General features: G+C 38.8%; 1 protein-coding gene across 1 annotated transcript in view; it reads right to left on the bottom strand.

Moving 5' to 3' along the window:
* DNAH3 (dynein axonemal heavy chain 3) overlaps positions 1–25,596 on the bottom strand; it is a 213,039-nt gene that overhangs the window by 89,327 nt on the left and 98,116 nt on the right. The window contains exons 32-40 of the mRNA XM_028168507.2: positions 24,353–24,529; positions 22,267–22,358; positions 20,254–20,473; positions 19,211–19,345; positions 16,227–16,338; positions 14,363–14,604; positions 11,241–11,341; positions 9,414–9,519; positions 6,962–7,091 (exon numbers count right to left, since the gene is read on the bottom strand). Of these exons, the coding sequence (XP_028024308.2) occupies positions 6,962–7,091; positions 9,414–9,519; positions 11,241–11,341; positions 14,363–14,604; positions 16,227–16,338; positions 19,211–19,345; positions 20,254–20,473; positions 22,267–22,358; positions 24,353–24,529 (1,315 nt within the window). The remainder of the gene's footprint in view (positions 1–6,961; positions 7,092–9,413; positions 9,520–11,240; positions 11,342–14,362; positions 14,605–16,226; positions 16,339–19,210; positions 19,346–20,253; positions 20,474–22,266; positions 22,359–24,352; positions 24,530–25,596) is intronic.

The following is a 25,596-nucleotide window of genomic DNA, read 5'->3' as shown; positions in this document are numbered from 1 at the left end:
ATTCCTATGTATTTTATTCTTTGTTAGGCTACTGTAAGTGGCATTGTTTTCTTAATTTAGATTTCGAATTGCTCATTGTCAGTGTACAGAAATGCAACAGAAATACACTGATTTTGTGTGTTGATTTTGTATCCTGTCACTTTGCTGAATTTGTTTATAACAGTTTTTGTGTGTGTGCGTGAAATCTTTAGGATTTACTACGTATTAGATCATATAATCTGCAAACAGAGATAATTTTACTTCTTCCTTTCTAATGTGGATATATATTTTTATTTCTTTTTCTTGCCTAATTACTCTGGCTAGTACTTCCAATACTATGTTGAACGGAAGTGGTGAAAGCAAGCATCCTTTCCCTGTTCTTTTTTTTTTTTTTTCAAACATCTTTATTGAAGTATAATTGCCCCACAATCCCTGTTCTTGATCTTAGCTGAAAAGCTTTAAGTCTTTCACCATTGAGTATAATGTTCACTGTGGGTTTTTCATATATGGCTTTTATTAGGTTGAGGTAGTATCCTTCTATTCTTACTTTGTTCAGTGTTTATCATGATTTCATGAATTTTGTCAAATGATTCTCTGCATTAATTGAGATAATGTGTTTTTTTCCCCTTCGTTCTGTTAATTACATTGTATTACATGTATCACACATTGATCAATTTTCATACATTGAACCATCCTTGCACTACAGAAATAAATCTTAGTTGGTCACAGTGTATAATCCTTTTAATATGCTGCTTAATTTGGTTTTCTGGTATTTTGGGGGGAATTTTTGCATTAATCTTCATAAGGGATATTGGTCTGTAATTTTCTTGTAGTGTCTTTGTCTGGCTTTGGTGTCAGGGTAACGCTGGCCTCATAGAATGAGTGAGGAAGTGTTCTCTTTTAAACATTTTGTTAAAGTTTGAGAAGGATTGATATTAGTTCTCTAAATGCTGGTTGAATTCACCAGTGAAGCCATCAGATCCAGGACTTTTCTTTGTTGGGAGCTTTTTGATAACTGACCAAAACTAGTCACTGGTCTATTCAGATTTCTTCATGATGCAGTCTTGGTAGGTTTTGTGTCTTGGTAGGTATTTGTCCATTTCATTTAAGTAATCCAATTTTTTGGCATAAAATTGTTCACAGTATTCTCTTATAATCCTTTTTATTTCTGTACAATGAGTAGTAATGTCCCCATTTTCATATCTGATTTTAGTAATCTGAGGATAAAGACATGCTGAAGGGACACAGGAACCAACCTGAAGGTGCTCCCAATGGCAAAAACCATTTGAACAGCAAAATAAGTAATTATAGCATTGGATTATAATCCATAGAATAAAATAAATATCCATGAGTCCATACTTTGATCAATAAATAATTAAATAAGTAAATAAATATGGAAGAACAGTTTTTCTTTACAGAAGAATTCTAATTTGTAAAAGGAATATAAATATAAATAGAAAATTTACATTAGGAAATGCCACCATAATTATTGTTATAGGCAAGATCTACCAATGAATGTTAAAATCAGTGCATGAAAGTTTGAGGAGAAATAGGATATCTGCATAGTTTCAAATTATCTTCCCCAATGTACTTATTGATAACAAAGGAAAAAATAGTAACATTAACAGTGGAGAAATATAACTATGAACAAAGTTAATTTTGACCAGAGCCTTCACCAGTAATAAGATAGATCAATATCATGTACCCACTGATGATGCACTGAGGATACAGCATCACTTCTGTGGTATTCTCACTAAAAATGCAAACCTTGATTTTTGTTTATCTTTTCAAAGAACCAGCTCTTAGTTTCACTGATCTTTTCTATTGGTTTTTTGTTTGTTTGTTTGTCTCTATTTCATTTCTTTCTGCTCTGAACTTTAAGATTTCTTTCCTTCTGCTAACTTTGTGTTTTGTTATTCTTTTCCTAGTTTCTTTGGGTATAAGGTTAGGTCATTTATTTGAGATTCTTCTTGTTGGCTCAGGTTTGTATCACCGTAAACTTCCCTCTTATAACTGCTTTTGCTGTGTCCCACAGATTTTGGATTGTTGTTTGTTTTCATTTGTCTCCAGGTATTTTGTGATTTCCTCTTTGATTTATTCAGTTATCCATTGGTTGTTTAATAGCATATTGTTTAGCCTCTTTGTACTTTTTGCAGTTTTTTCTTGTACCTGATTTCTAGTCTCATAGCATTGTGGTTGGAAGAGATGTTTGATATGATTTCAATTTTCTTAAATTTACCAAGGCTTGTTTGTGGCCTAGCATGTTATCTATCCTGGAGAATGTTTTGTATGCACTTGAAAATAATGTGTATTCTGCTGCTTTTGGATGGAATGTTCTATACATGTCTATTGGGTCCATCTAGCCTAATGTCATTTAAGGCCAGTCATCTAAATCTTTAGCCAGATTCATCAAGAAAGCAAGAGAGAAAGCCCAAATCAATAAATTCAAAAATGAAAAAGGAGAACTTATAATCAACACCACAGAAATACAAAGTAATTGTAGAGATTACTATGAACAACTATACACCAATAAAATGGACAACCTAGAAAAAAATGGACAAATTCTTAGACAGGTACAAGACTGAACCACGAAGAAAAAGAAAATATGAACAGACCAATTACCAGTAATAAAATTGAATAAGTAATTTAAAAACTCCCAACAAATGAAAGTCCAGGACCAGAGGGCTTCACAGGTGAATTCTACCAAACATTTAGGTAAGAGTTAAAACCTACCTTCTCAAACTATTCTGAAAAAATGCAGAGGCAGGAACACTTTCCAACTCATTCTATGAGGCCAGCATTACCCTGATACCAAAACCAGACAAAGATATCACAAAAAAAGAAAATTACAGGCCAATATCACTGATGAACACAGATGCAAAAACCCTCAACAAAATATTAGCAAACTGAATTGAACAATACATTAAAAAGATCATACACCATGATTAAGTGGGATTTATCCCAGGGATGCAAAGATTTTTCGATATCACAAATCAATCAGTGTGATACATCACATTAACAAATTGAAGAATAAAAACCATATGATCATCTCAATAGATGCATAAAAGCTTTTGATAAAATATATACAATATCCATTTATGATTAAAAAAAATCTCCAAAAAGTGGGTATAGAGGAAACATACCTCAACATAATAAAGGCCATATATGATAAGCCCACAGCAAATATCATACTCAATGGTGAAAAGCTGAAAGCATTTCCTATAAGATCAGGAACAATACAAAGGTGCCCATTCTCAGCACTTTTATTCACCATAGTATTGAAAGTCCTAGCCACAGCAATCAGACATGAAAAAGAAATAAAAGGAATCCAAATTGGAAAGGAGAGGTAAAACTGTCAGTGCTTGCAGATGACATGATACTATATATAGAAAATCCTAAAGACATCACCAAAAAACTACTACAGTTCACCAATAAATTCAGTAAAATTGCAGGATTCAGTAAAATTAATATGCAGAAATTGGTTGCACTTCTATACACTGAAAACAAACTATTATAAAGAGAAATTAAGGAAAGAATCCCATTTAACGTTGCATCAAAAAGAATAAAATATCTAGGAATAAATCTAAATAAGGAAGTAAGAGACCTATATTCGGAAAACTACGAGACACTGATGAAAAACTGAAAACGACACAAACAGATGGAAAGATATACTGTGTTCATGGATTGGAAGAATTAGTATTATTAAAATGACCATGCTACCCAAGGTAATCTACAGATTCAATGCAATCCTTATCAAAATATCAAAGGCATTTTTCACAGAACTAGAACAAATAATTCTAAAAGTTGTATGTAAACACATAAGACCCCCTAATAGCCAAAGCAATCTTAAGAAAGAAGAACAGAGCTGGAGGCATCATGCTCCCAGACTTCAGACTATACTACAAAGCTACAGTAATCAAGACAGTATGGTGCTGGTACAAAAACAGAAATATAGATCAATGGAAAAGAATAGGGAGCCCAGAAATAAACCCATACACTTATGGTCAATTAATCTATGACAAAGGAGGCAAGAATATACAATGGAGAAAGGACAGTCTCTTCAGTAAGTGGTGCTGGGACAATAGGATGGCTATATGTAAAAGAATAAAATCAGAAGATTTTCTCACACCATACATAAAAAATAAACTCAAAATGGATTAAAGACCTAAATGTAAGACCATAAACCATAAAATTCCTAGAAGCAAACATAGGCAGAACACTCTTTGACATAAATCGTAGCAATATTTTTTTGATTTGTCTCCTAAGGCAAAGGAAACAAAATCAAAACTAAACAAGTGGGACCTAATGAAACTTAAAAGTTATTGCATATCAAAGGAAACCATGGACAAAATGATAAGACAACCTACTGAATCAGAGAAAGTATTTGCAAATGATATGACTGATAAGGGGTTAATATCTAAAATACATAAGCAGGTCATATAAATCAACAACAAAAAAACAAAAAACCTGATTAAAAATGGGCAGAAGATCTGAATAGACATTTTTCCAAAGAAGAGATACAGATGGCCAACAGGCACATGAAAAGATGTTCAACATCTTTAATCATCAGAGAAATGCAAATGAAAACCATAATGAGGTATCACCTCACACCTGTCAGAATAGTTATCATCAAAAAGACCACAAATATCTAATGTTGGTGAGGATGTGGAGAAAAAGGAACCCTCGTACACTGTTGGCAGGTATGTATATTGGTGCAGCCACTGTGGAAAACAGTATGGAGGTTCCTCAGAAAACTAAAAATAGAGTTGTCATATGATCCAGCAATCCCATTCCTGGGCACATATCTGAAAAAACAAAAACACTAATTCAAAAAGATACATGCACCCAACATTCATAGCAGCATTATTTACAATAGCCAAGATATGGAAGCAACTTAAGTGTCCATCCACAGATGAATCATTAAAGAAGATGGATGACTCAGCCATAAAAATGAATGAAATTTTGCCATTTGCAAGAACATGGATGGGCTTGGAGGTTATTATGCTTAGTAAAATAAGTCAGACAGAAAAAGACAAATATTGCATGTTATCACTTATACGTGGAATCGAAAAAGTACAACACACTAGTGAATATAACAAAAAAGAAATGGACTTACAGATATAGAAAACAAACTAGTAGTTACCAGCGGGAAGAGGGACAGGGGAGGGGCAAGACAATGTTTGGTGATTAAGAAGTACCAACTACTATGCATGTAACAAATAAGTTACAAGGATATATTGTACAACACAGGGAATATAGCCAGTATTTTATAATAACTTTAATGGAATATAATCTTTAAAAATTGTGAATCACTGCATTTTACACCTGAAACATATAATATTGTAAATCAACTATACCTCAATTTTTTTAAAAAGCACAATCTCAATCTAATTATGAGAAAATATGAGGCAAACTTAAATTGAGAAGCATTCTATAACATAACTGGCCAGTCTTCATCAAGTGAAAAGGTTATGAAATATACGGAAAGACTGAAGAACTGTCATAGCTTGTAGGCGACCAAAGAGATAACAACAATTAAATACAATGTGGCATCTTGAATTGGATCCTGGATCAGAAGAAGAACATTTGTGGAAAAATGTGAAATTCAAATAAAGTGTAGTTAACAGTATAGTATCAATGTTAATTTCCTTATTATGATAATTGTACCTTCATTATATAAGATGTTAACATTAAAGAAATCTCAGTAAAGGGTATATGTGACTCTACATTCTTTTAGCAATTTTTCTTTAAGTCTAAAATTATTTCAAAATAAAAGGCTAAAAATGTATTCAGTGTTCCTTATCTCAAGTCTTTGTTAATCACAGCTACCATGTTCTTGCATTTTAACATTGACAGAGTAAAAAGTTAGAGCCCCAAAATCAAATATGTGTGCATTCAAACCCAGTCCCCCATTTTTAGTAGTTGTGTGTATTTGAGCACTCCTGAGAGGATTCATAGCTATAGATTCAGGAAGGCAAGAGATGAGGTTACTCAGGACTGTGGACAATAAGTTCACTTCTCATGCTGGTGCTTTCTTTCCTGGAGGAGATACTACACAAGGATAGTAAAAGGAGCGTGGGAAAGTATGCAAAATTTACAAATAAAAATACAAACATATGATATTGTATGAATTAGTGTGCTTTTAAAAATATTGCCTGTAATTTTAATTTTAGAAAATCAAATAATATTTAGCTAGAGAAAGTCTCCACTCAACAGTTTCCCGTGTTACTTTTTTTTTTAATCTACATCTATAATGCCTTTGGAAGAAATGCCTTTGGAAGAAAATATGTTCATGTAGCAGAAGCTGTAAGAAGATTCACCTTCAGTTTGAATTATGTATTATCTTGAGAAAGAAATGGCATCCAATAAAAGTTCTCCAAATTAACACATCTTTTGTTATTTCCAATAGAATCTTGTAAAATTTGATTTATGTGAAATGGTTATAGAGAACTTCTCCAGGACATTTAAACCAATGGTTCTCCATGTCCTGGAGAAGTTCCCTAGTTCTGGAGACTAATGTGATCAGTTTTTTTTATAGTGTATCTATGTGTTTTATGAATTCAGATTTTTGTAATCTAAGTTTTCTTAACATGGAAAAACTTCCTATCTTATTCTTTTCAGAATCTTTTTTTTCTGATATACATTTACATATGTCATCTAAATTCATTTTCCTCTGGTATATCCCTGTTAGGTAAAGAAGAACAGGAATTATTATTCCCACTGTGTGGATGAGGAATCTAATACTGAGGAAGAATGGGCTAATTTGCACAAGAATACCCAGGAAGTCAATGTAAGATCAAGCCAAAATATATGGACTCTTTCCACCAAATTCTACTATCTACACTCAAAAGACTTGCTGGTTCTAGACCAAAATGCTGGTTTCATTGTAACTCATGGAGGGAATAATAGGGGTGGGAGCAGAAGAAATGGCCAAGGCACACCATACGCTCATCTGGCTTAGGAACTGTAGGGCAGTACTTACCTAGCAGAGAGGAGTACAGTCTCATCATTGAGAAGGCAAGGTGGATGGGAGATGTTTGGACCACAAATTTACACTGAAGGTGAATAAATTCCAGGCAGGGCTGGACAAGCCACATGAACATGTCATTGATCTAAGAGTAGAAAGTGAGATTTGACATTATTAAAAAGTGTGTTTAAGACCAAGAGCTTGGTACACCTCGAGGAGGCTGGAAATGTTGGTAAGATTGCTGATTACTTTTGAGTCTAGGTGTACTGAGGAAAGTCCACAGGCACCAAGACAGATGCCCCCAGCTTCCTATTTAATGGACTGTGCAGCCCACTGGCCATTCCCCACCCCTCCCATTCCACTAAGCTGAATACTCAAGAGAAGCTTGGAGCCACTATGGGTCAGCTACAGGATGCATGAAATAGTTTTAGGTCCCAGCCACTGTATCTGCCTTTGTTTCTATAAAAAAAAAATGTTAGGAATTCTAAACAACTGATTTGCAAATGACTGACTGGCATTTATAAGGCAGGTCTCCTGTAGAAAGTGGCCACAGGGAATTTCAGGCTTATTTTCAGTAATTCCCCCGTATGTATCCATGTACATACTTATTGGTGGGTATGTTAATTGTTGTCTCTTGGCTCTGCTCCCCACCCAATTTAAAACAGATAACTAATGAGAACCTACTGTATAGCACAGGGAGCTCTACTCAGTGCTCTGTGGTGACATAAATGGGAAGGAAATCCAAAAAAGATGGCATATATGTATATGTATGGATGATTCACTTTGCTATACAGCAGAATAGCAAACACAGCAGACACAGCAGACACAGCAGTGTAGAGCAACTATACTCTAATAAAAAATATTTTAAAAAATTACTTGACTCACTTTCTCCCCTTAGTGTTTTTTTCATTTTTGTTACACTTTGTGACTTTTGCTGTAAATTACCTTAAGTTATTTTTTTGTAAGTAGGCAGGTCATCACTAAATAAATATACTCATACTGATTATATATGGATATGTGTGCATATATGAATGTACAGATGTCTTTATATGTATGTATGACTATACATGAGTACACAGATATGTGGTTTTCAGTCAGCAAAATTTATTGTGCATCTACTAAATGCAGTGTGGTAGGTGCTAAGGATAAATGATGAACAAGATAGACAAGGTCCCTGTCCTCATGGTTTACAGTCTGAGGGGAAGGGAAGACAAACAAAAAATAAATAAACAAGCAAGGAAATGGACTAAGTATTTACAAATCATGAATGTACTAGCAGGAAACAAATAAAGGTATTACAGTGGGAAATAACAGGTAGGGTTTAATAGGGTGGTCAGGGAAGACTTCTTGGAGAAGGAGGCCTTTATGCTGAGACCTGGATGACAAAAGTGAATCATCCCTTATGAGAATAAATGGGGCAGGAATTCCAGACAGAGGAATAAAAAGTGCAAAAGCTTTGAGGTAGTAAAACCTGGGGTTTTCTAGGAATGGAAACAAGACCCAAGGGCTGGAAGATAATGAGCTGAGGCTGAGAAGAGGGTAGGTGAGGTTGGAGAGGCAGGCTGGGTGGGATCACAGTCTCAGAGGCCTTGATAAGAAGTTAGACTGTACTAAGGACACTGGGAAGTTTCTGAAGGCTTCCTGTGCATGTGTAGATTGGTTTCTGACTGTGCATGTGGATATGTGTCTATGTAAATAAACATGCTATATATATATATTGTACATGTATGTAAATGTGACAGGAGAGGGGCTGTTCTACACAGTTCCCCAGACTGTTTCCACAGTGGGAAGAGAATCCACCTCAGATACTTCTTGGCTTCTTCAGTGGGAAACTTTCCTAGGGAATCCTGTTAATGCAGGGAAAGACAAGAAACACCATAAGAACTGGTTCTCCCTTCCTACTTCCCTTGTCTGAGTGTGTGCTAATGTAACCTGAACATTCACATCTCTTTTAGGAAGGGAAGAAGAAAATGGACACTCTTAGTAGCTGCACTAAGAGAATTTCTAACTGGTTCTGGCTCCCTAAATATAGAAGGTATGGAGTCTAGGTTACAGGGATGGGAAGTGGCAGTGAAGAGAGGAACACAGGTCTTCCTAACCTGGTCCATCTTTAGAGCAACTTCCAGAGGCATTTCCGCTAGTAGGCAATGGGGAAAGGGGTGACATTCCAGTCATCAAATAGAACGTTTCTCAAGCACCAGAATTCTCCACTGGGGAGCCAAGAAGTAATGCAGAAGGTGGAAGAGAAAGGAGAAATTGACTGCATCACCCCATGCCCACCACATGGAGAAGAAAGTCAGAAAAATGGCAGGTAGCCAGGAAGCAAGATAATTAGGGACAGTCAGGGAGTCTCCTGCTCCTTCTTGCCTTCTGTAATTATGAACGTGAAAATGATCCTAGAAGACCTTTGAGATGAGGAGTAGGGAGACAGGGAGGGACAGGAAGGAAAGGGACCAGAGGATCTCACCAACTCCTTGTGCTCCTCGGTGAGACTGGAAGGCAGGGTGTCCATGTATGAATCCTTCAGGGGCTTCCAGCCTAGCTGATGGGGCTCCATGTAGATCATCCCACACCTGGCAAGCACAAACAGAGGACCAGCCTGGTCCACATCTGGCTCCCAAGCACGTAGGGGTGAAGTAAATGTAGGCGGCCATGGTGAGGTAAGAGGCTGGAGCTTGGGTCGGGGCATAGACCCTCACCAGCTCCAAGCCAAAGGAAAGATGCACAGATTTTGCCAGGAAAGGGTGGAGACCAGTGCTAAGAGTTGGGTCTTGAGAATCAGAGACCTGGATTCAAATCCCAGCCCCAGACTTTACTAATTGAGTGACCTTGGGCAAATTTCTTTACTGTCTCTGAACTTCTGTGTCCTTGTCTGTAAATTGAGGAATATAAAAAATATGTAGTTCATAAGGCTGTTGTAATGGTTAAATGAAAGGCCTAGCACACAGAAAACTCTTAATCAATGAAAGCTACTATTATCATTACCATAATGTTAGTACATTACCATGCACTGACATGTAACATTTTATTTAGCACTTTTTTTCCCCATTCTGTTATATCTAGGCACTCTCTCCTTTGTTACTAACACTGGCTACCATTTATTGAACACCTACTGCGTGTCAGCCACTATGCTAAGTCTTAATGGCCTTCATCTCTAAATATTCCGCTTTATGGTATACATTTTAGACATGAGGAGACTGTAGCTCAGAGAGACTAAGTGACTCGGAAGAGGTCACACAGCTAGCAAGTGCTGTGGCCAGGGTGGGAGCCCAAGTTGGTCTAACTTGCCATATGCTCTTTCTATTCCCTTACATTGCCTTTGGGAATGTGGGCTGATTTTATTTTATTTTATTTTTTATGGACTGAAGTTACATTATTGGATTAATTCTTATCCTTGGCACACTCATCATTAGCCCATGCATGGCCTTTCTTAGTTAATTGTTTTCAATAATGTACTAAGTGCCCATGAACCCAATACCCAGGCAGAAGCTAGGGTCTTGACAATAACCTTCATCTAACCATATAGTCTCCCTTATCCTATGCCCCTGGCTTTCCCCACCTGAGGTTATACAGCATCTTGAATCTCATGCTCACCTGTGCTTTGATTTCTTTCCTTCTTATAGAGTTTTATAGCATATATATATATGTGTATATATATATATATATATATATATATATATATATATATACACACACATATATATATATTTACTTGTTTTTAATAATTTAAAAGGGGACACTATGCTGTATGTAATATTACAGGCTTACTTTCATACATAATATTGTTAAGATTTTATCTTTAATTTTACTAAGATTTATCTTATATAGTTGCTTGTCAGTACAGTTCATTTATTTTGAATGACATACAAATACTACGATTTGTGATCTTATACTTTTTAATTCGCTCCTGTTAATGGGCATTTGGGTCGTTTCTAAGTGTTTGTTATTGTAAATTATGCTACTCTGAAAATTCTGGTACATGTCTCCTATTGTACATGGGCAAAAGTTTCTTTTGGGTATATATCAATACTTACAAGCAGAATTGCTGGGTCTTGAGGCATAAGAAAGATCAACTTTAGGAGATGATATCAATCTCTTTTCCAAAGTGACTGCCTGATTTTAGATCCCTACTAGCACTGTGGATTGAGGACTAACTTTATGACAAATCTGACAACAAGTAATGTAGGTGATCTGCTAGAGTTTAATCACATTTATGGATTTTTACAGCTTTCCCTCCTGCTTAGGGTTAGTGAGGCCTCACATTCCCTCAGGGGGTCCATGCAAGCTGACTGACCTGCTCACAGTGGCGGGGGAGGCCTGCTCCAGGTCAGCTGGCTCGAAGATCAGACTCATCTTGGAGCTCATCTGGATAATCTCTCCACTCATTAAACAAAGCTGAAAGTACAAAGCAGAGGGGTGGAGGGCAGCAAACGAATTAAATTCCATCTGCAAATGAAAGGCATCAGTGGGGACAGAGATGGTTTGAATTCATTCAGCAAATACTTCTTGAGCACCTGTTCTGTGCCAGGCACTATGCTAGTTGTGTAGAATAAAACAGACAAAAATTCCTGTCCTCTTGAGGTTTGCATTCTGCTCGGAGGAGACAGATGATAAGCAAAATATATAGAATATACAGTGATGAAAGTGCTTTGGAGAAAAATAAAGTCGAAGAGGGGCTGGAGAATGCTGTGTGTGGTGAGCTGTAATATTAAATAGGGAGGTCAGAGAACCACTGACTTGCAGCCTTAGATGAAGAATCCAGAAATTATCAGACTACAGCAAGTTTCATGGTTCCTTCCTCAGTGGAAGGAATTTAATAGCACACCCCCATCCAGTTTTATTTGCTCAAGTTTCCCACAAAGACTCCTTTTGGAATCCCTCATGGACTGGCCCAGGGTTAGAATGACAAGAATATCTCCACATCCTTTTTTGGAATGGAAGGAAAGACGATCACAAGTCCTAGTGTTTAGCAGGCATATCCCTGCAGAAAGTAGTGCAAATACACAGGGCAGCCTCTGAGTATATACACCAAGTCCGTGGTGCTGCTTCTCATTTGCCAACATGGGTTAAAGTGAGATGTTTAAGCCGTAAGATGGCCTGAGGCCTTGGTCTCTCAGGGGAAAAGAGGAAACTCCATTGTTCCCTGCTTCTCATCCTAAATTGTGGTTTAAAAAGTTTCTGATATATTATCTGACCCACATCAAACACATCTGGAACAGGTCATTACGTGTAACCCTAGGAAGGTCACAGCTGTTATGGGACTGATACCATTAACAGTGTCATCTCTGAAAATCAAGAAAAGTGAAATAGACCCATACCTGTGACAGTAGTTTGATTTCATTCAGAGTTGTGAAGAGCCATCAGGAAATTCACTGATTATGACTCTTTATACTTCTGATCTCAAGACCAACCAATACATGTGTACAATTAGTTTATATAACATAGCCCATATCATGTAATAAAACTTACTTCTTTTTTATATGCTATATAATCAAAATTATGAACATGATATTATTAGTGTATGTATATAATTTGGATAATTAGGCCTTCCATTGTTGAGCATGACTCACTCTTAGTCTTGTGAAATTTAAATGCAGAAGGAAAATATATTTTGATTTGATAATGATGTATAGTCAGTGTAAGAACTCTTCCTTGAAATGGTGATAAATATTATTTTATTTTATTTCAACAGTTATATAGCACTTGCTACATGCCAGGCAATATTATAATCAGTTTGCAAATATTAATTTATCTAATCTTCCTAACAACATTATGACATAGATACTGTTATTCTCATTTTACAGATGATGTAATTGAGGCATAGAGAGACTAAATAGCTTGCCTGAGGTTACATGACTGCTAAGTGGTTCAGGACAGCATCTGAACCCAGGCTGTCTGGCTCCAGAGTCTAAGCTCTTTAGCCACTACATTTACTGTGGCAGAATGTATTTTCCAAAGACTGCTGCAACACTATTCCACGTACACTTCTGCAATGTGACCTCGCCCACCCCCTTGAATCCAGGCAGGCTCTGTGACTTCTTTGATTAATAGAATTCAGAGAAAGTGATGCTGTGCCAGTTCCAAGCATAGCTCTTAATTTCCTGAAAACACACTGCCTGCCTCTTGGAAATTAACCGTCATCTAAGAAGTGCCACTACTCCAAGACCACCAAATGATAAGCCCAAGCCACGTGGAGAGGCCTGGAGGATAAGATGCTTTTTGAGAGAAAGGCAGAGAGACAGAGAGACAGAGACACAGAGAGAGTTACACAGAGATAGACAAGACGAGGAAGGATGAGCCCGCAGACACTGAGTGAAGAAGCTACCACGGACGTGGCTCCTCTAGCCCCAGCTGCCCCAGCTGACCTCATGAGGATTCGCTGAAGCCACCTGAGCCCTTCCAAAATTTATAATCCACAGTATCAAGAGCAAAGTTAAGCCACGAAGTATTAAGGTAGTTTGCTATACAGCAATGGATAACCAAAACACACCTCATGTATCAGGCACTATATATGGACTATCTTATTTAATTACCAACACCCTTATTTATTACTACCTTTTTACACAAGAAGAAACTGGTTCAGAGAAGTTATGTGACTTGCCCAATATAACAGCTCAATTGTAGAGCTAGCAGGCCAATGTGATGCCAGCACCAAGGCTTTTAACCACTATATAGCAGTGTCTCTAAACACACATAACTTACCCACTACAAGTACAAACAAAAGCATAATTCATGAATTGATAACTGTTACTTTCTTGTGGGGCATTTATTCTTAGTGTAATAAATGTATATATTATATCTTTTTTTTAACATTTTTATTGGAGTATAATTGCTTTACAATGGTGTGTTAGTTTCTGCTTTATAACAAAGTGAATCAGTTATACATATACATATATCCCCATATCTCTTCCCTCTTGCATCTCCCTCCCTCGCCCCCTCCCTATCCCACCCTTCTAGGTGGTCACAAAGCATGGAGCTGATCTCCCTGTGCTATGCGACTGCTTCCCACTAGCTATCTATTTTACATTTGGTAGTGTATATATGTCCATATATACACTACCACTCTCCCACTTTGTCCCAGCTTACCCTTCCCCCTCCCCGTGTCCTCAAGTCCATTCTCTAATAGGTCTGCATCTTTATTCCCATCTTGCCCCTAGGTTCCTCATGACCATTTTTTTTTTTTTTTTTAGATTCCATATATATGTGTTAGCATACGGCATTTGTTTTTCTCTTTCAGAGTTACTTCACTCTGTATGACAGACTCTAGGTCCATCCGCCTCACTACAAATAACTCAATTTCGTTTCTTTTTATGGTTGAGTAATATTCCATTGTTATATTATATAGTTTTGATCAATCACTAACTTCAGTAAAAGAGTTTATTCCACATCCATGTAAAAGTGATATCAGACAGGTACCTTTTTATTGTCATCCAGAACAGTATTCATATTTTCAATCCAAACAGCATCCACTGGCCCATCAAATATAATCCACTTGCGGTCATCAGACGAAGTAGATGCTTGCTCCCGGAAAGCATTGGCAAGAACACCATCTGTCCACTCATGGCTCACTTGGTCAAAGCACCCATACAGCTGCCCCATGGTGATAGCCTTGGGGTTAATGATCTTATACTCCACAGCAAATTCCTCCATCTGGTTGGCTGGGCAAGAAGGTCCAACACAAGTTACAAAAGTTCTGGTGACACCAGAACATTAGGACAAGAAATAATGCCATCTAAAAGACCAAACAACTTTTATCAATATGCCATCCAAGGATAGTCCTTAAAATTGGTACTCAGTCCGTATAAAAATTGGGATAACTGGATAGGCAAAGCCTTAAGTTGTTAGGTTATTACAGCTATTAGTTTCTCACCATATTGTTTTCTGAGGCTCATTTCAAACAAGTCAAATGTGCCAGTCAGATCTAAAGAAGTCTGCCTGGGTCTAAAAGAACTCAGGCAGTAAAGGAGAGAGATGCCATATAATCAGGTCTCTTTATGTACCTGACTCTTTATGTACCTGGCTACCCTAGAACCTTGGCTTTGACTTGAGATGAGGAAACAGCTGACAGGTAAAAGATTCTGGAAAATGATGGTTATTTTCCTTTTGTCTATCTGAAGGGCTAGCTTAGCCCTGAAACCTCTTCTTTAGCTGCCCAATAAGTGTCCCGTGAGAAATGGAGCACCAGGACCCAACCAGAATACACAGGCTGATGGATGGCACATTGTATGTATTTAATAACAGAAAATAACCACACTTTTACATGATCCTTCAAAGTAAGGAAAAACTGGAGTGCCTGAGCCATGAACTAAATAAAGAATCATTTCTGCAGAATTCTGAGGCAAAGACAATGGGGTAACCTCCTTTCTCTTCATTTAGTTTCCTAAATTATATTCAATGCCAAAATTATTACTTAAGTTTGAAATGCCCAAGTTATTAAGGCCAAGTTAGTGCCCAAAACAAAAAACTCAAAAATTCCACAGTAACTCAATCAGCAGTAATTCAATGTTATTAGAAAAAAATATTAAAATGAAGCATACTGGAAGGGATCGTGTAAACACAGGCACAGCAAGGCACTGCTTTTCAAAACCACAGCCTTGCGTTTTATAAAAGAAAAAAACCTCAAAACTGTTTCTCTGGCAATAAACATGGCTTTTATTTGTTGAGCTAGGTTATTTACCTGCATAATCTCATTTAATTATCACAACAATCCCATTTTACAGCTGGGAAAACAGAGGCAAAGAGAGGTTTAGTTATTTGCCCGAGGTCTGGGTTTCATTCAAAAGTCTGAGGTCTTATCTTTTACATTAAATTGAAGGAAGGAAAGAAGGAAAGGAGGGAGGGAAGGAGGGAGGCAGGGTGGATGGGAGGCGGGGAGAATGGGAGGGAGAAAAAAGGAAAGGGGAGGGAAAGAAAGAGAGGGAAAGAAGGGATGGAAAGAAAAATAAGGAAAAGAAAAGAAACCATGCAATGATCTGCTTTTAGAACAGTTTTGTTTAGGCAAGTGGCATGAGTTTTCCTCTCACTGGGAAACCTTTGGAGAAGCCACTGTTCAGCATTTGAGAAAGTTCCTCCAGCTTTAATGATGCACATAAAATCCCCTGTTAGAAGCTCTCCCCCTCTCTATTCTCTGCCCGCAGACCTCTGTGTGCCTTGTTCTATTCCTGGCTCTAATGTCACAAATCAGGGATGGTAAAGTTAACAGCCTGGCATCATCTCTGTGGAGCCAGTCAACTGAGTGGGGACTCCTGTCCTCCCTGGAAGCCAGGGACATGAGTTTTACCTTCGTGTAAATCACCCAGAGCTGCAGCCAACACTTTATAAGCACAGGTCTTGCCACCCATGGGGTCTCCGACAATCATATAGCCATGTCTTACCAGCATCATCTCGTAGATCTGGGAGGAGACATCATATAAGAAGTTAATCATTGCAAACCTCCCAGAACTGCAATTAGTCAAAAGTCCACAAGGAACAAGGACTGCAGTCATTTATTTGTCATCTATTGTTTAAATATCTTTTGGATGAATAACTATATGTGTGCATCTCAGATTATTTAAGGGATGGGAAATACTATTTGCTCTGCACCTATCTATGTGCCAAGTGACTTACCTAAGTTATTTCATTTAATCCACTCAGGTATCATTAACTACTTTTAAATGGTGGGAACACTGAGCCCAAGAGAGGCTAACTAACTTGCCCAAGCTCATCAGTGGTGGAACCAGGATTTGACCACAGGGCTCTCTGACTTCAATGCCACTAATCTTTTCATTGCACCATTTCTACTTGCTTTTAAAGAGGAAAAGGAAACAATGGTCATTTTAGCCAACTGCATTTCTATTGGAAATTTCCTTTCTCAAGGCCTAAATGCTATTCTGACTTGATTGGAACTCTCAATAGATTAAAATGTATTTTCTGAGCCAGGGGTGATGCTGTAAAATATAAATGAACCTCCATGTAATTTTAGCCCCTACCCTTGAGAATCAACAGCTAAGTGGAAGCTCATTTTTTGAATTTTCTCATTGTTTTGTCTGTGACAAGTAATCCATGACAGTTGAAATGCAAATGCTTTGGTCATTTATATTAATGTGAAATGTTTTCTCTCTCCTTTTAAACTGTGAGTCTCTCAGCAAAAGGGAATATATGAAGCTTTTTATTTTAAGGATTGTTTGCATTATTTTTCACATTGGAAGTGAGTTATACAGAGGGTGTAAATTAGGACAATGGGGGTGGTACAGGTACTGACAAAAGTGAGTTAGCAAATATTTGTTAAACACCTATTATGTGCCAGATACCGTTCTAAGTTCTACAGACAGAGATGACAAAACAACAAAATCCCCAACCATCAAGTAAGGTCTACATTCAAGAAGATTGCAAAGACATTTCAGATTGAATAAAGATAAATGGAGTTGACTGTGCATTAGAAAAAAGAGAGAAAGGCACTTATGATTCAATAGCCTCTCACCTTCCCCCTCACATAACTTTAAATGGATTATCAAGGTATCAGTATACAAAAGGGAAGGTAGCTCCATATATTTTGCTTTTGAAAATTGGTACTAAACTATAGAAAAGTTCATCTGTAGGTCTGCAAATTACTTTGAAATACATAAAAAAGTAAGATAAGTTGATGGATGGATGGATGGATAGATAAGTGGTAAAGCAAGTATTATAAAATGTTAATTATAAAATCTGGGTGGTGGGTACATGGGTATTCTCAGTAAAATTCTTTCAATTTTTCTGCATGTTTAAATTTTTCATTATAAAATATTGGAAATAAAAGCTCATGCCTAGTTTAAAAAGTTCCATCTATAAAATCCCAACAAATAGATTGGGATTCAATATCGAGTTAAATGAATTGTGTCAAGACTAGCACATTTGATGAATAGTAGGGAAAAATCTTTTATTCTTAATGACATAGTAGGAAAAAATTCTTATTCCTAAAAATTTTTATTCTGATCTCAGAATCTGGAGACCTGGGTCCTACCTTGACCTTTAATTCTAAATAACAATATGATTTTGGGAAATGATGATATTTCTGATGTTTGTGGAGATGGTGAGGTTGATTTTGATATAGTCATCAGGCACTATATCTAGCACTTTATGTACTTCTTGTCTCAAAATTACTCTGTGGGGAAGGTTTTACTCCCTCCATTTTACAGATGAAGAAACTAGGGCTCAGAATGGTGAACTAACTTGCCTAAAATCTCACAGCAAAAAACTGATGGGGGTGAGATTTGAAACTCGGTTTATATGAATCCAAATCTGTTCCCTCTCTGGATGCCAGTGTTCTTAAGGAGCCAGGAGCAGATGGCATTTAAGGTCCCTTGTAGTTCTGTCCTGTGATTCTGTAGAAAAAGTGCATTTGGGGCTTATTTTATTCAACTTATGACTTTAAGTCAGTTTTACATAGAAAGTGATCCTAGGGAAGGATCCCTGAAATTAGTGTGAAGTTTCACTAAGGTTCTCCAGGGTCAAGACTGTAGAAACATTTCTTTCGCCTATTGATAACAGCACCCTGATTTTCCCTGAGGAACCACCACTTCATGGTTCAGTCCACATGACTTGGGTGGCTCTGACTCTACCTCCACTTCTGGCAGAGGTGGGGTGGTTATGGTCTACTTCTTATCTCTGTAATTGGTTCAGGGATGGTCACGTGACTTTATGAGCACCATTCAAAGCTAATCCTGAGACTTTTGCTGAGGACACTCCAGGAATGATGCTCTTTTTCCTTCTGGGCTTGAACATGGGACAATCTAAGTGTGAGGCTACTGGGGGCCCAACTGAAAATGAATTTTTCATGCAGAGAGAGGCAGAATCCAGAAATGAGGACAGGCAGATTCCTGATGACATTATCTAAAAACCTGTATCCCACTATGCCTGAAACCAACATATTTCTGGACTTTCCAAGTTAGGTAAGTGAGTAAATTCCCTTTTGTTGACTAAGACAGTTTGAATTGGATTTCTGTCACTGGGAACCAAAAAAGTTGGTTTTTGACTAATTCAAAGCCCAATGCCCTGAAAGGTTCTGTTTCATCCCCAAATGATGAAAAAGAAACCCCAGGGAAGATGGTCATAGGAAAAATATTGGATTTTAAAAGTCAGCTCCTGGAAATGAAAACTGAAGGCACAACAGATTGTTGAGTGTCTTCATCTGTAATCAGGCATCTCCAATTGCTGTCAGTTCAGTTCCAATCTACCATAGTTCTTTCTAATTCCTGACCTCAGCAAACAGTAAACAGGTACATTCCCACATGGGTACAAGGACTCAACCTGGATAATTTTTCCAATAAACCAAGGTACTGGCTGGAGTTTCATCTTTTTGATGTTCTCATTCAGCACTTCCATAAAAACTTCATAGTCTGGCTTTGGAAGAACAACTCCAGGAAACAAATCTGATATAATTCCCTGTTAACAAAAATTCAAGATGGGAAAAAGATGAATTATCAGATACATAACCTCAACATTTTTCTAAAATGAGATCTACAGGTAGCAGGAATCCTTGGAAAATTCCAAACGTCATTTTTCCTATACCAAAACTTATCTACAATTACAAATTCCAACAATATCTGTTAAACATGATTTTCCTTCCCCAAAATTTTAAAAGTCAGCAAACATTTAATAAGTCTGTGCTGTCTTTCAGTCATTATACTAGCAATGAACAAGACAGTCATGATTTCTGTCTTAAATTTTTTTTTTTTTAAACTTTGGGTTTATTTATTTATTTATTTATGGCTGTGTTGGCTCTTCGTTTCTGTGCGAGGGCTTTCTCTAGTTGCGGCAAGTGGGGGCCACTCTTCATCACGGTGCGCGGGCCTCTCATTATCGCGGCCTCTCTTGTTGCGGAGCACAGGCTCCAGACGCACAGGCTCAGTAATTGTGGCTCACGGGCCTAGTTGCTCCGCGGCATGTGGGATCCTCCCGGACCAGGGCTCGAACCCGTGTGCCCTGCATTGGCAGGCAGATTCTCAACCACTGCGCCACCAGGGAAGCCCATGATTTCTGTCTTAAAGAGCTTAAAGCCTAGTAAGGAAGATAGGCATTAAAATAATTCCAAAAGAAAACTAATTACATTTGATATAAACAATTACACTCAACAGCAAATATCCTAACAGTGAAACTATTTTTATTAAAATCAGGAATTAGGGATATTGCTATTACCATTATTATTTAACATTTGGGGGAGGGTATCTGGCAAGAGGTATGCTGGCTAGAGAATGGAGGGGGTGTCAGGAGATGGAAGAGGTGCCAAAAAAATTTTTCATCTTTGGATGTCACGTCTCAGTGCTTAGCCAAGGTCCCAAACCACTACATACCTGAAATAGAGGGACATCTTGAGCCAAGAACTTGGCCAGGTTGACATCAAGCAAGGCCCGGAGCAGCAGGACACTCTCATTCTCCTCTGGATACTTCAGCTTCAGGTTGCCAGCGGCAGTGAGCACAGACTTGACAGCACGCATGCCATAGTCATAGTGATGCTGGGAGGAAAGTTGCTCTGAACACAGGCGGTAGGTTGCAACAATCTTCTGGGCAAGACTGGGAGGGCAAAGACATGTCTGCAGACCCTCTAGAGAGGACCATGTCCTGCTCAGCAGACATTCCCAACATGCTTGTGCCCTGTCCCTTCAGAAGCCAGGCCTGCCCACGAACTTGATGGAGAAACCCTATCATTTGAAGGCCTCTTCACAGAGTTACCATAATGAGCTAAGGAAGCACTGTAACTCTCTTTCAAAGGCAGGATGAAAAACAGCAAGCACATACATATGTATAACATATACTGTACAAGAAGTTATATGTGTTTATACTTTTATCTGTATATATGAATGTATGTGTACACCACACACCCACACACACACAAACACACACTTGGGAAGATTACATCAAACGATTAACAATGTTAATGCCTAGAGAGTAGGACTAAGGGTCACAGAGGGGACACTCATTTTTGCATTTCTGTAACATTACAATTTTTTTTAATATCCATGTTTTACTTTTTTAATGTAAGAAAACCAATTCAAAATGCAATAGACTCAGCACACAACACATGTATGCTCATGTGCGCTGCCGTATCTTGTTTTTCCTGGGCACACGGCGGGGCCGCACTTCCTAGCCTCCCACACAGTTACGGGTGGTCACATCACTGAGGCCTAGCCAGTGGCATATGAATGAAAGGGAAGTACGCCACGTTGAGGGCTGGCCCATAAAAACCTCCTCCATAAGATCCTCTATGCTCATGTGTTGTAGCTGTGAGATATAAGTAACCTGGGTCCCTGGGGAAGAACTCCTCTGATCACAAACACCCATTTTAGATGTCTAGGGAGTGAAAAATAAATTTTTGCTATGCTAAGCCATTGGAATTTGGAGGTCAGGTTTACCCTAACTAATGTACTTATGCACATTCCCCTTGCAGGGCTCCTCTCTAACAAGGCTGATTTACTTTAAAAGCAAAGACCGTGTTGCTCATCAGCACCTAGCACAGGGCTGGGCATAAGGTAGGTGGTTTGCCAATTGAATAAATAAATGAATTGAACAGGCAAATCAATGTAACCCAAGTCTCCTATAGAAAAAGTAAACCTCTTATGACTGAGGCAGCCTCTTAGCCTAGGAAGGATGGCACATTCTGTTGAGAACATCTGCAGCCCCTCGCATTAACAGCAAGGACCTCCAGGCCACAAAGACACTGTGGGCCTTGTGGAGATAACTGCAGTAACAAAAAATCAATTGATTATGGGCAAGACAATGTAAAAAGACAAATGTAAAATTTGAAATAGATCAATAAAAGCCATTTTACAATAAATATTCACAACTCTGGGTGCACGTGATAAAGACACTGATGCTTGTGTATGTCTACGTCTTAGAAAACTGGGTAATACTTGAATGAGAGATAACCAAGTTGATTTGAGTAAATAAATATTATATTGATAACAATGTTAATTCTAAATTATATTAATTTTTCCTCTTCAATCTTGGAATAACTTCATGTTTTTCAGTCTCGCCTTAAGTCATTTAGGAGTATGTGTGTGTGTGTGTGTGTGTGTGTGTGTTAGAGTGAAGGGTAGAGAAGAGATGAGCAATTCTTCCTTAGAAGAAGTCCAGGTGTATACAAATAGAGTGGAGGCCCTTTCTTGGTAATCTGAGCCATTTCCTAGTCAGGGATGGGGTCAGGACCAAGACCAGGGCTATGTGCTTTCAGATCAACTTGTGAGTAAAAGCAGTTTCTCAAGTTTCTCTCTTTTTTTTCCAATGGAAAATTTACCTTGAATCCACCCCACAAAAAGCCACTCTGTCACTCTTTCTTTAGAACCCACTAGAAAGCCAATATAACATACCTTCTGGAGTCTAGAAACCCCATAGAGTAGAGGGAGATTTCTCCAATGAGGGCATAATCTGGCACCATCATGGCCACTGTCCGAAACAAGGCCTGGAAAAGAAACAGCACATTCAGAACCTAAACACATAAGGTGAAAATGGGGGAAGGCACATCTACAGAGGCAAAGAGAAGTAACATGATCATTCAGAGCACCCAGTGACAATCAAGGAAAGGAGGGCCGGAGGACAAATCAGTGTAGAAGGATTGTCTTTACTGGACAGATCCACTGCTCCATGAACCTCCCCACTAGCCTTGTCCAGGTACATGTGTCACATTGGGTCCCTCAGTGGTTGTGTGGAAGGCCTTAGGTGCTGGTATCCTAGCAACACCTCATCCTCCTATGCCAAATGAGCATCATTCAACTATTGGAGCTTTCCGGTGTTCTACGTAGACAGTAGAAGTCATTCAGGGATGCAGGATAATTATGTACCAGAAGAATCCTGAAGTCAGACAAATCTTGATTTGAGTCCTTGTTCTGCTACCTACTAACTGTGGGTAAGTTATGTAACCCCTCTAGACCTCAGGTCTTTCATCTCAAAATGTACTAACAACTGTGCCCTCTTCATAGCTATCATGAGAACAAATGATATTATGTAAGTGAAGTGCTTAAAAAGGTGTGTGGCACATAGTGAGGGCTCAGTAAACATCAGCTATTGTTTCTAATATCTTAGGTCTTAGAGGAGAAGTGACTTGCCCAAGTCATGCAGTTAGAGGTAGAGCCAGGACTAGAATCCAGGCTTCCTGACACCAACCCTGGGTACCTTCTACTATGCCACACTGTCTCATGAAAGTTGTTTGTGCAGATCTAACATGGTTGTTGGCTGGGAGCGGTGCAGGGGGAGTTACATCAACTGGGCACTCTAAAATGAGAAATGTGGGTCCAAATTCTACTCTGCTGTCCCCTGGCCTATGCTGACCTAGAGAGGAAGAGTCACCCTTAGGGATCTCTTTGACTTCTTTTCCATTCCCAGGGAGGAGGAGGAGTGGCTTGTCTGAATTAGATTCCAGGGAACTAATCAGAATGTGCTTCTAGCAGATGGAGCATCATGTACTAAAGTCAGTGAATGTGGGTTTTGTCCAGGTCTCTCTTACGTCTTTCAGGCAAGGGAATGGAGCAATAACTTGAAAGGAAATCCATAAAGAAGCAGGCCTAGAATTTTCCCTCTGGTTGCTCTTTTCATGCAGTTGGGGTGCTAGGTGCTCTTCCCACAGGTGAAGACCCATTCATCTTGCACTTTGTGTTTTTTCCTTCCATGAGAGCAGCATGCTATGGTCATCTAGTGCCTGTTCCCTTAAGATGGCCTGGTTGGAATTCTCTCTCTCCCCCTTCAGAGGCACTTTCCTTCTCCCACTAGCAGCAGGGCCAATGCTTATTGCCACAGCTATTGCTCAGGCCAGCTCAGCAGTAGGTACCAGGGACATATAAGCTCTCTTGTTATCTCTCTAGCTGGTTGCAACAGCCTGCTTTGGTGTGGACACCACTTAGGCCTAACCAGCTTAGCTCCATGTGCTCTAGTCTTGGTCTACCAGCGTTCTCTGTGTTGAACTTTGATGCTTTCTTATAAGCAGATCTGTTTTATTTGACCTACAGTGATTTTTTTTTTCATTGAGCCAGGATTTAAAAATAAGATTTCATGTAAAAATCCAAATTTCTGGCTTTTCCTGAAAAATGAGAAGATCTGACAATTCCTGCTTGGCAACAGCAGCGCCTCTAGATGGGGCATTTGTCAGAGTCCCTACCAGGCCCAGCTGGCTTTCCTCATTTATATTAACTGTCTGACCCCCGTAGACAACAGAAATAGTGATACTTATTCCAGTGTTCATTGTTTCCTCTTTGCCATTGGTTATTATGTATATATTTCCTCCCATCTCATGAGACCTAGTTGGGGAGACGATTGAGTTCTGAAGCCAAGTAACGTCTTTACTTCTCACAGCTGAAAAATGTCAACTGGTCCTATTATTTGGCTTCTCTGTGAGACCCTCGGATACTTCCAAAGGTTTCTATACCATAAAGTACACCCTGTAGTTACACACTCAGTATTTACCTTGAGGTTATCTGGCAGCTCAGCCCTGCCAGCATACCCAGGGTTCATGGTGATGAAGACAGCACAGGTTGGGTTCAGAGAGAGCTCAGTGCCTTCAAAGATGAACATCTTTAGCTTCCGGATAATGGCTTGTTGAATGCTGAGAATCTGCTGAGCTACCACAGACAGCACTTCTACCTGGAGTGAGAATGGCTCGTTGATTTGAGCTCCTGCTTCTGACAGCCACCAACCCCACTATGCCAAAGTACCCTTCACTTAGCAAAGAAAGAACCCCATCACCTGAGAATAAGACCTTCACATTCAAAATTAGGAGCATGATTTAGGGTTTGGGTAAAGGGAAGGAAAATTGGTGTGTATATGCATGCATACATGTGCATACGTGTGTGTGTGTAAGTAGTTTCCATAGTATCTTATCTTTGTTTTACCTTTGTTCCAGCACCTAGCATAATGCTTCACCCATAGTATGTGTTTATTGGTTCAAGTTGCATGTTTACATTTCCTAATCTCAATTCCCTACCCAAATAGAATTAACCACCCCCTCTTTTGTGATGACTCCTTTGTACCACTGCTATAGACTTCTCTCATATTCTATTTGTATCGTTTAATTTTTATTTCCCTTTGCTAGACTATAACAGTCTAGAGGGCAAAACCATTTTTTGCTCATCTTTGTATCATGAACACGTGCAGAGTATCCGACATAGAGTAGCTGCTCAATAATTTTTTTTTTTTAAAGAGGTTCAGCATGTTTTTTTTTAAAAAAATAATTAATTAATTAATTACTTTTGGCTGTGTTGGGTCTTCATTTCTGTGCGAGGGCTTTCTCTAGTTGCGGCAAGTGAGGGCCACTCTTCATCGTGGTGTGCGGGCCTCTCACTATCGCAGCCTCTCTTGTTGCGGAGCACAGGCTCCAGACGCGCAGGCTCAGTAGTTGTGGCTCACGGGCCTAGTTGCTCCGCGGCATGTGGGATCTTCCCAGACCAGGGCTCGAACCCGTGTCCCCTGCATTGGCAGGCAGATTCTCAATCACTGCGCCACCAGGGAAGCCCTCAATAAATTTTTGAATGAGCGAGTGAGGGAATCAATTTGGTGAGAATGTTTATGTGTATAAAATATGCATTTTGTCTCCTTGGGGCTGTTTTTGTTTGGTTCATTGAGTACTTACTCTGTGCAACGGGCCTCAGAGGAGACATAAGTGACACAAGTCCCTGTCACTGAGGAACTGAGAGCCCAGAAAAAAGTCCCTG

This window comes from Balaenoptera acutorostrata, chromosome 15 (genome assembly GCF_949987535.1).
Source record: "Balaenoptera acutorostrata chromosome 15, mBalAcu1.1, whole genome shotgun sequence".
Taxonomy (NCBI): domain Eukaryota; kingdom Metazoa; phylum Chordata; class Mammalia; order Artiodactyla; family Balaenopteridae; genus Balaenoptera; species Balaenoptera acutorostrata.
The sequence above is the reverse complement of the archived record's forward strand: the minus strand, read 5'-3'. Positions and strand labels throughout refer to the sequence as shown.